This window comes from Bombina bombina, chromosome 3 (assembly GCF_027579735.1).
Source record: "Bombina bombina isolate aBomBom1 chromosome 3, aBomBom1.pri, whole genome shotgun sequence".
NCBI classification, from domain to species: Eukaryota; Metazoa; Chordata; class Amphibia; order Anura; family Bombinatoridae; genus Bombina; species Bombina bombina.
In genome coordinates, this window is record NC_069501.1 from 1,267,909,766 (window position 1) to 1,267,922,097 (window position 12,332).

The 12,332-nt window shown below is 37.4% G+C and overlaps 1 protein-coding gene across 1 annotated transcript in view; it reads left to right on the top strand.

The window, feature by feature from the left end:
• The window catches only part of LOC128652725 (vomeronasal type-2 receptor 26-like), a 132,020-nt gene that overhangs the window by 17,377 nt on the left and 102,311 nt on the right, over positions 1 to 12,332 (top strand). The window contains exon 2 of the mRNA XM_053705656.1: positions 3,541 to 3,832. Coding sequence (XP_053561631.1) covers positions 3,541 to 3,832 — 292 coding nt within the window. The remainder of the gene's footprint in view (positions 1 to 3,540; positions 3,833 to 12,332) is intronic.

Genomic DNA, 12,332 nt, shown 5'->3' on the forward strand with positions numbered 1-12,332 from the left:
CTATCTTTGGATTTATTTTTATTTTACAGGTACCTTTCAATTTATTTTAACTAGGTACAATAGCTATTAAATAGTTATTAACTATTTAATAGCTACCTAGCTAAAATAAAGAGAAATTTACCTGTAAAATAAAAACTAACCTAAGTTACAATTACACCTAATACTACACTATACTTTAATAAATTATTCCTATTTAAAACTAAATACTTACCTGTAAAATAAACCCTAAGATAGCTACAATATAATTAATAATTACATTGTAGCTATCTTAGGATTTATATTTATTTTACAGGTAACTTTGTATTTATTTTAGCTAGTTAGAATAGTTATTAAATAGTTATTAACTATTTAATAACTACCTAGCTAAAAGAAATACAAAATTACCTGTAAAATAAATCCTAACCTAAGTTACAATTAAACCTAACACTACACTATCATTAAATAAATTAAATAAACTACCTACAAATAACTACAATTAAATACAATTACATAAACTAACTAAAGTACAAAAAATTAAAAAAGCTAAGTTACAAAAAATAAAAAAAATAAGTTACAAACATTTAAAAAAATATTACAACAATTTTAAGCTACTTACACCTAATCTAAGCCCCCTAATAAAATAACAAACCCCCCAAAATAAAAAAATGCCCTACCCTATTCTACATTAAAAAAGTTCAAAGCTCTTTTACCTTACCAGCCCTTAAAAGGGCCTTTTGTGGGGGCATGCCCCAAAGAGTTCAGCTCTTTTGCCTATAAAAGAAAAATACAACCCCCCAACATTAAAACCCACCACCCACGTACGCCTAATCTAACCCAAACCCCCCTTAAAATAACTTAACACTAATCCCCTGAAGATCATCCTGCCTTAAGTCGTCTTCACTCAGCTGAGCCACCGATGGAACTGAAGAGGACATCCGGACCGGCAGAAGTGATCATCCAAGGGGTGCTGAAGAAATCTTCCATCCGATGAAGTGATCCTCCAAGCGGCACTGAAGAAATCTTCCATCCGGGCGAGGTCATCTTCCAAGAGGCGCTGAAGAAGTCTTCTATCCGGACGAGGTCATCTTCGAAGCCGGGTCTTGAATCTTCATCCCGCCGACGCGGAATATCCTTCTTTCCCAACGGACTACCGACGAATGAAGGCTCCTTCATCGGATGGAAGATTTCTTCAGCGCCCCTTGGATGATCACTTCTGCCGGTCCGGATGTCCTCTTCAGTTCCATCGGTGGCTCGGCTGAGTGAAGACGACTAAAGGTAGGATGATCTTCAGGGGATTAGTGTTAGGTTATTTTAAGGGGGGTTTGGGTTAGATTAGGGGTATGTGGGTGGTGGGTTTTAATGTTGGGGGGGTTGTATTATTCTTTTACAGGCAAAAGAGCTGAACTCTTTGGGGCATGCCCCCACAAAAGGCCCTTTTAAGGGCTGGTAAGGTAAAAGAGCTTTGAACTTTTTTAATGTAGAATAGGGTAGGGCATTTTTTTATTTTGGGGGGGTTGTTATTTTATTAGGGGGCTTAGATTAGGTGTAAGTAGCTTAAAATTGTAGTAATATTTTTTAAAATGTTTGTAACTTATTTTTTTTATTTTTTGTAACTTAGCTTTTTTTATTTTTTGTACTTTAGTTAGTTTATGTAATTGTATTTAATTGTAGTTATTTGTAGTTAATTTATTTAATTTATTTAATGATAGTGTAGTGTTAGGTTTAATTGTAACTTAGGTTAGGATTTATTTTACAGGTAATTTTGTATTTCTTTTAGCTAGGCAGTTATTAAATTAAAGTTAATAACTATTTAATAACTATTCTAACTAGCTAAAATAAATACAAAGTTACCTGTAAAATAAATATAAATCCTAAGATAGCTACAATGTAATTATTAATTACATTGTAGCTATCTTAGGGTTTATTTTACAGGTAAGTATTTAGTTTTAAATAGGAATAATTTATTTAATGATAGTGTAGTGTTAGGTGTAATTGTAACTTAGGTTAGTTTTTAGTTTACAGGTACATTTCTCTTTATTTTAGCTAGGTAAGCTATTAAATAGTTAATAACTATTTAATAGGTATTGTACCTAGTTAGAATAAATTGAAAGGTGCCTGTAAAATAAAAATAAATCCTAAGATAGCTACAATATAATTATTATTTATATTGTAGCTATGTTAGGGTTTATTTTATAGGTAAGTATTTAGTTTTAAATAGGATTAACTTAGTTCATAATAGAAATATTATTTAGATTTATTTAATTAATATTTAAGTTAGGGGGGTGTTAGGGTTAGTGTTAGACTTAGGTTTAGGGGTTACTAATTTTATTACAGTGGCGGCGGTGTAGTGGGGGCAGGATAGGGGTTAATAAATGTATTATAGGTGGCGACGGTGTAGGGGGGGCAGGATAGGGGTTAATAAATTTAATATAGGTTGCGGCGGGTTCAGGGAGCGGCGGTTTAGAAACTATTTATTTATTTGCGGCGAGGTGCGGGATCAGCAGGATAGGGGTTAATAACTTTATTATTGAGGGCGACGGTATAGGGGGGGCAGGATAGGGGTTACTAGGTATAATGTAGGTGGCAGCGGTGTCCGGGAGCGGCGGTTTAGGGGTTAATACATTTATAAGACTTGCGGCGGGGTCTAGGAGCGGTGGTTTAGGGGTTAGTAACTTTATTTAGTTGCGGGGGCTCCGGGGGCACTGGTATAGGGGGTAGAATAGTGTAGTTTAGTGTGAGTGCTTAGTGACAGGCTAGCAAGAAAGCTGTCAAACAGCCGAAGAGCAGCGAGATCGGATGAGTGATAACTCTCACAGTCCGCTGCTCATCACCCCGTGGCTTTTTGACAGCTTTATTTGATAACTTAGGTGAATTTTTTCAGGTCCGCGGCGGCGATGTGAGGCGAGCTTAGGCGGGCGTATTGGGCCGGCGAAAGCAGGAAAGTTGACACGTTGATAGCTACCCCCCATTGTGTATGAAAATTAAAGAAGCTTAGGTGTTTAAAAAAATTATATGAGGAATTAATATGCAAATTGTTCATTTAAAGCAGATTAGCCTTTTAGAATACATAAACCCATTATACTTGCTAAGGCAGTTTTAAAATTAACCAAGTTGTGGCAATACAGGATTGGCAGACCTCCATAAGACACCAGCTGGAGTCAAAGTGCCCTTTAGTGGGTTTAACGGGGCTAAATTTGCTGCAGAACACTCAAAATGGTGGATATATGGGGGATACACAAGCAAATTGCTGTACAAAATCTGGTAATAAAATGATTTACACTTGTACTAGCCCACAGCACACCTCAGAACATAAGAGACACATATGAACTAGCACTGTCTAGCTGTGAAAGCTAATAAAATTCACTGAAATAAGATGCAGTCTTCAAGGGCTTAGAAATCAGTATACCTAGGTTTAGCATTTAACAAGAAATACCAAGAGAATAAAAGTTGTTTAACATTTGCATGCCCTATTTGAATTATGAAAGTTTAATTTTGATTTTCACTCTAAGGTGTGTGTCCATTCAAAAATTATCTCAAACATTTTTTCCCTTTAAATTTCAGGCCAGAAATGCAACTTTATAGACACTACTTAGCTGCTATTTTTGCAATAGAAGAGATTAATCAAAGGAATGACATTTTACCCAACATCACTTTGGGATACGAATTTTATAACCCACTAAACAGTATTATTGCAGCATTAGATGGAACCATGGCTATATTATCTGGTGGATCTAAATCTATCCCCAACTACTCTTGTACACAGAGAGGAATCCTGGTTGGTTTTATTGGAAGTCTGGGATTTGATTACTCCTCCATATTGTCTCTACTCACTGGACTATACCATTATCCACAGGTATGTTCAATTATGTAAAAGCAAATTGTATAAAAGAATTACTGTGACAGCAAATTGTCTCACTGGTCTAAGTGAGATCATTCTAAAGCATAATTTCCAACTTTCCCGCTTTTTCCGAGACATTCTCGTTTTTTGCCTTCCTGACGCTGCCTTTTAAGCTTGTCCCTTGTTCATTTCAATCTGTATATAGTTTAGCAATTATGTGTACAGTGCAGTACTCCCACTGCAGAGGTCACCGTTGAATTAATTTCATTGCTCAGAGTTGGTTAGATAACAAGTAGCAAGTGAAAGTTAGCGCATGTGATATAGCAATATTGCACCCACATTAAAGTGAATGTCAAGTTACTAATAGTGCCCCACGGCATTGGGTAGACTTTTATAAAAATTAACAAGGGTTTAATTCATGCAATCTTTAACATGTATATATTTTGCAGAATTTTTACCTATATACCGCTGCGACGATAAGTGCAGCTCTTCCATTCACCATTTTGTCAAATTGATTGAAAGATGATGATTTGATTAGTTATTTTACAAATCATCATCTGTCAATCAATTATTATTATGCAATGAGCCAATTTGTCCAAATTGGGCCCAAAGTGTCAATATTTTGTGTGGTCACCATTATTTTCCAGCACAGCCTTAACCCTCTTGGGCATGGAGTTCACCAGAGCTTCACAAATTGCCACTGGAGTCCTCTTCCACTCCTCCATGAAAAAATCACAGAGCAGGTGGATGTTAGAGACCTTGCGCTCCCCCACCTTCCGTTTGAGGATGCCCGACAGATGCTCAATAGGTTTTAGGTCCGGAAACATGCTTGGCCAGTCCATCCACTTTACCCTCAGCTTCTTTAGCAAGGCAGTGGTCATCTTGGAGGTGTGTTTGGGATCGTTATCATGTTGGAATACTGCCCTGCGGCCCAGTCTCTGAAGGGAGGGGATCATGCTCTGCTTCAGTGTGTCACAGTACATGTTGGCATTCATGGTTCCCTCAATGAACTGTAGCTCCCCAGTGCCGGCAGCACTCATGCAGGCCCAGACAATGACATCCCCACCACCATGCTTGACAATAGGCAAGACACACTTGTCTTTGTACTCCTCACCTTGTTGCCGCCACACACGCTTGACACCATCTGAACCAAATAAGTTATTCTTGGTCTCATCAGACCACAGGACTTGGTTCCAGTAATCCTTGTCCTTAGTCTGCTTGTCTTCAGGAAACTGTTTGCAGGCTTTCTTGTGCATCATATTTAGAAGAGGCTTCCTTCCGGGACAACAGCCATGCAGAGCAATTTGATGAAGTGTACGGCGTATAGTCTGAGCACTGACAGGTTGACCCCCCACCCCTTCAACCTCTGCAGCAATGCTGGCAGCACTCATACATCTATTTCCCAAAGACAACCTCTGGATATGACGCTGAGCATGTGTACTCAACTTCTTTGGTCGATCATGGTGAGGCCTGTTCTGAGTGGAACCTCTCCTTTGAAACCGCTATATGGTCTTACCCACCGTGCTGCATCTCAGTTTCAGGGTCTTGGTAATCTTCTTATAGCCTAGGCCATATTTATGTAGAGCAACACTCTTTTTTTCAGATCCTCAGAGTTCTTTGCCATAAGTTGCCATGTTGAACTTTCAGTGACCAGTATGAGAGAGTGTGAGAGCGATAACACCAAATTTAACACTTTATAAAAAATAGAGAGAGCAGAGTAGAAACATTTTCTGGCATATTTAATTAGGGTAGTTACAAAGGTACTAATTTGTCTGCTTAGTGTTTTTCATATATGTGCCTTTAAAACCGCCTTTCCTATGGCTTATATGTTTGACAAAGTGACTTTTAGTTACTTTGTCCCTTATCGTCGGGGCCCTCCTCCAGCTGATAGCTATTCGGTCACCTATACATTTGTTTAGATCATCATCTGTATTAAGTATATGTGAGTGTCTATTTAGGATGTCACTGATCTCTTTGTGGGCTTCATTATAGGTCCCCACGAAACATACTCTATTATCTTGTGTGGTTTTCACTTTAAGTTTCAAAAGATCTGAACTTGAAGTATGTAAAGCTCTATGATATGCTTTCATAAGGATGTTGTTGGGGTATCCCCTTGCTTTTAGTCTTAATTTCATATCCTTAGCCTGGTTTTTGAAGATGGTTACTTAAGAGCAATTGCGTCTTAACCATAGAAATTCACCGAACGGGATTGCTTTTTTTGTTGATGGGTGGTGCGCACTATTAAAATTTAATAGGGAGTTGGTAGAGGTCTCCTTTCTGTGTAAATCTGATTGGATCTTTTCAAACATCTCTTGATATCCTTAGGTCTAGGAATGTCATGCTTTCATGATTGATTAGATAAGTTAGTCTCAATCTAAGATTGTTGACATTAAGTTTATGCATAAATTCTTTGAGAAGGGATTCTTCCCCCTTCCACATGATAAAGAAATAATCTATATATATCTGAGCCATAACACAATGTGATCTGCATATTGTTCCATGTCTTCATTAAAAAGAAATTCCCATTCCAACCACGCTAGATAAATTTTCTCATAGATGGGGGCACACGCTGTTATAAATTATAAATTATTGTGGAGTAACCCAGTTTGTGACTATCTAAATGCATATAATACTCTCATTAATGAAGCCAAATATGACTTTCTGATTTACAATTAAGAATATACATGTTTGACTGTATACAACCCCAAAATAGCAACTTTCTATCTACTGCCCAAGATCCATAAAAATAAAAAAAGTCCCACCGGGCAGACCAATTGTATCAGGCATTGATTAGTCTGTGAACAGGCATCCAGATACTTAGACCTATGCCTCAGAAATATAGTATTTACTTTACCATCTTACGGATATACATACAATGGATGTCCTTGAAATTGAGGGCCTGGCTCTGGACAATGAGACATTTTTTGCAACTTGTGACGTAGAGTCGGTTTACACCTCTATTGATCACTATTGGGGCTGCCATGCAGTTGACTATTTCTTACAAATCAAATCCACAGAGATGTACTTAAGAATCTATTTATTCTCAAATTGCTGAAATTTGTACTGAGCCATAACTTTTTCGTTTTCAACGACAAGTTCTATCTCCAAACCCGTGGCACAGCCATGCGCACAGCGTGTGCCCCCACCTATTCGAATATTTATCTAGGGTGGTGGGAACGGGAATTTTTTTTTAATGAAGACATGGAACAATATGCAGATCACATTGTATTATGGCTCAGATATATAGATGATGTCTTTATCATGTGGAAGGGGGAAGAATCCCTTCTCAAAGAATTTATGCATAAACTTAATGTCAACAATCTTAACTTGAGACTAACTTATGAAATCAATTATGAAAGCATGACATTCCTAGACCTAAGGATATCAAGAGATATGTTTGATAAGATCCAATCAGATTTACACAGAAATTAAACCTCTACCAACTACCTATTAAATTGTCATAGTGCGCACCACCCATCAACAAAAAAAGCAATCCCGTTCAGTGAATTCCTACAGTTAAGACGCAATTGCTCTGATGTAACCATCTTCAAAAACCAGGCTATTAGTTCCTAATAGCACGATATCTTAGTGACTTCTATAACTGCAGAAGTAGAAACACCATCTATTGCATTGAATGTAGCTGTCAGAAAAGATATGTTGGAATGTTGTCACGGGAGTTCAGGAAATGCTTGGGGGAACATATATGCAATATCAAGAAAGCCAGAAGCGATTTGGAAGAGGAAAGAAAAATCACCACAGTAGCTAGGCATTTCTTAGAATATCATGATGGTAAACCTGACCTCAGATGCTGGAAACTCCAAAAGATATCTTTAAAAATAAGGGGCGGCAATATGGAGAATGCTCTTTTGGAGGCAGAAACCAAGTGGATTTTTAGACTTCAGAGCATGAATCCTTTGGGCATGAATGAGCAGATCACTTATAGTGCCTTTTTATAAATAAGAGACATTGCCTGGAACAGCGAAGTATAGCACCAGTTATTGATCCCTATATTCCCCCTCTGCTCAATTTTTTTGTGGAGGAAATACATAATTTCGACATATAATACACATATGTGTACAGTGGTTTAAATATGTTTACTTTGACATCACATAGGTCACTAGTCTCATATCTGATCTTTGTCTACATCCACTTAGGACATGTTTTCAGTATGGCTTTTTATCATTATACAAGTATTGATTGTCCTCACAGTATATATGTTTCAGGCAGAGGTACACAGGGGCACTAGTTGTCATAGCAAAACCTTTCATCGTATATATGATACCTTTAATTAAATATACACTGTAACCTTTTTTATAGGGTAAGTGACCATAACAGTCTGTTATGAATATATTACTACCTCTTAAGAGACTATTGCTTTCTGTATTTGATAGTGCTGTACATATATATTGATACACCTCTTTTTCAACTATAATATATGAAACAACACAATATTTCTTGACTGATATATATTGTAAATCTACCGTACTAAACATGTATTAGTGTGAGCTCCATTTATTATTAATTTACTTATCAGGTGTACTATACTTTAATTGTGATCATACTCAGTCCGGAATATCTCTGTTTATATATTTCGTTTGACAATCGGTGCGGTCTAGGTGATATCACGGAGACCGACCACCATTGGCCACTAAAGCCACACACCCTCTCACGCAAACCAATCATGACTCAATAGTCATGATTGGTACAATTCACAGTGACACATCGCTACGGCTTAACCTGATTGGTGTACTCAACTTTAAAAGGAAGTCCTTTCGAGGTGCCGGCGCCTTTGACAAAGCAGATGCGAAACACACGTCAGGCGTTCACACTGTTACTCTCCTTACTTTACTAGTTAAATACAGTTTAAACTAATTTTGTTGGCCTTCATTGACACTTTAGCTTTAGGATCTGCCTAGGTTAATTCGATACTTGTATGTAAATAGTTAAGGTGGGAAGTTCAAAAATCAAAATTGTGGCGGGGTCAATCCCCCTTTTTAGGTAATTTTCCTTGCAATTCGTGAGCTTGTATTTGTTTGCACTGAGCTGTGTGGCTTACGGTTCCAATTAGTATTCAGATTATTCCCAGTGGATGTTGTTACCCTTTGTAAATACATTTAATCTAAGTTTTAATGCACATTTAATTTATTAAATGTTAAGTTTTATTAGATCGCTGATTTTAGTGATCTTCCTTGTCATAATAATTATATATTATTAATTCAGTACTCATGAGTGCTGTTATATTGTCACTTTTCTTCTTTTTCTTTTCTTCTACTAATTCGGTACTTGGTAGCATAATCCTTAAGGGGAACTGGGTTACATATCCGTGTTATTTTCCCAGGGGTTACATTATGGTGGTGCTAGTATAGTTTATGAGCAGGCTACCTTTAACCTTTATACACAGATACGGATGACCTATTATGGATTTTTAGTATTTATTACTATAAACTGTATATTTACTCATTGGGGTCTTTACCTTATCTATTAGGAGAGTTTGCAGTGCTCCATATTTTAGATTTTAAACTTCATTATTGCTGCATGCATATGTTCTATAGGTGGAATGGTCCACAATTTTATTTTATATTCATTATCTATTAATTGTTATGTTTTATCTCTTACAGTAATCACAGAACCTCACAAATTAGTACCTTTGTAACTACCCTAATTAAGTGTGCCAGAAAATGTTTCTACTCTGCTCGCTCTATTTTTTATAAAGTTTATCTATTGGCATTAGGCACTACCTCCATCTTACACACAGGCTTTTTTGTGGAGGTCTTTAGGCATAGTTACCTCTTTGTCCCACCTTCCCTTGAGGATACTAGGGACCCTACCTTTCTAACACCAACTTTAACACACCTGCTCCCCATTCACACCTGAGACCTTGTAACACTAACAAGTCACATGACACCGTGGAGGGGAAATGGCTAATTGGGCCCAATTTGGACATTTCCACTTAGAGGTGTACTCACTTTTGTTGCCAATGATTTAGACATTAATTTCTGTGTGTTGAGTTATTTTGAGGGTACAGCAAATTTACACTGTTATACAGGCTGTACACTCACTACTTTACAGTAAAGTGTCATTTCATCAGTGTTGTCACAGGAAAAGATATAATAAAATATTTACAAAAATAAGAAGGGTGTATTCACTTTTGTGGGATACTATATATATATATATATATATATATATATATATATATATATATATATCGGTGTAGAAGAAGGGCACTCTCAGGATTTGTATAGAGAAGAATATTTTCTTTATTCTTAGATCATTGATACATGGTCAATGTTTCGGCCTTCAGTTGGGCCTTCATCAGGACAGGTATAATCTGAAAGACATACATATAGACAAATACTAGAAACATAAAACAAATGGAACAACACACAACATGACACAAACAACCTATATCACCATCACCAATATGTTTAAAAACAGACTATGCAGTCGTCTGAAATGGGAATCTTCCAGCTTTCAACAAAGGATACCCAAAGAACAAACCAAGAACCAACAAGGCAGAAATACACAAAAGAAAGCTCTATGCAGAAATAACAAAAATAACAACAATAACAAAGATGGCCAGGGACTAGCAGGGATAGTGTGATACAAACCATACAAATACTATATATCTATATGCATCACAGAGCAATGGGGTAAAAACAACTTAATAATACCGATGTACCTATATATATTAGAGAATTCAAATAATGCAAACACTGACGAGTACTGAGAACTAGGCTAGAAATGGGCAAACAAAAGAAGAAAAATATACAATTAACTGGATAAGCCAGCAGGACATGGGACCAAAATATAGAAAGAGCAACAATAGTGGATGCGTGGAACGCCTGCTATATGTGTACCCAAGCACGTAAAACACATAACAGCAGAGCGCAAGAGGCAATCAAAATGTAAAAATTGTATATAGAGTCATAGCGGGTGATAGTAGCCAGTAGTGTACTTTCGCTAGTAGTAGAATAAGTGAGGACCAAGTCCCACATATTTAGACAACAAACGCCAAAGCATAAATTAGCATGCGTGGATAGCAATAGCAAAGATACCAGCAAACAAAAAACGCCTAAATCCACATAACCCATTAATGTGTGGCTCAAGCGTGTAACAAATAGCAATATATGCAATAAGTACAAACTAGGTAGTGACACAAATCAGGGCCGTGTTATTCAAAATCAATAAAAATGCTAGCAAGGAAGTCAAATACCTTAAAACTGCCGAGTGGCAACGATCACAGATCCATACAGACGAGTGAAGGTAGATCCAAGGCAACGCCTTAAATAGGGGGAGCCATAGAGGCAATTAGACCGTGATAGGGTGCGCTCAGCCAACGCCTACCGTGGTTATGACAACCAAACAGCTGTTCGTGTAAAGCATTGTGATACACCTAACACCCAATATGACAAGGGAGCGAGACATAGCAACCTGAAGCAAGAAGTGAACAAACACAATGTCAGCACACACAGACAGACATTATAGAAACCAAACCTACATAGGAAACATATTATCAGATCACGCCGTACACAGCATACACAAAACAGATACTGCAGAGATTTAGGTGCAGACATATGGAAATATATGAACACCGCCATCAACTGAATATACAAACACACCAAGAATATTGAGTGCGAGTGTATACGAGAAGGGATCAACAGATCTACACAAAGAGGGCTCTGCAGAGCGCATAGCTCAGATAAAAGCCGCATTACTAAAAGCACAAACTAGGGGGTTCAAACACCGAGTGACCGCTGTAAGAATAAAGGGCACACTCACCAGTAATAAAACGCAACCATCAGGTGCACTTCAAATATATATGTCATATCTAGTATGAACAACAGTATTTCCAAAAGCAGAGGGCAAAACATCTGAGCTTGGATACGGTAGCCCCGATAGGCAGATACATATACAACAAGTGTCAGAACATGTAAGTCATGTCAGTAGAGGACAGTATCAGATACCAAGGCAGAGGGCAAACACTCTAAACCTAGATGTGAAGGCCACGACTGGCACATATATTCAAATATGTATAACCCCGTTGTAAATTACATATACATATACGTCCAAAAATGTATGTCGTATCTGAAAGGGACAGCAACATCTGCCCAAGCAGAAGGCAAATAATCTAAACTTAGATATGAAAGCCCCAGCTGGCGCATAACTTAGAATGTTAATACACCCACAGATGATTACATTTACATATACGGCAAAATTCAAAGCGTACCATGCACAATCAGGGGAATAACAATGATAAGGGAACAAAGGGGGTGACCAGGATGGTGGTATAGTGCACCTACATCAAGGATTCACATATGTATCAATGATAGAAGAAGTCACACAAGGACCATCATACTGTTAGATGGAAAGTCTGAACAGTAAGCAAGCATAAAAATACAAAGATGCAGGGCACAAGGAGACACTGAATGCAGTGTGAACAAAGAGGAAGACATGAGCAAACAATAAAATAATAAAGAGGCATCATCCACAGCAGAATTAGTACCCTAGAGAAAAG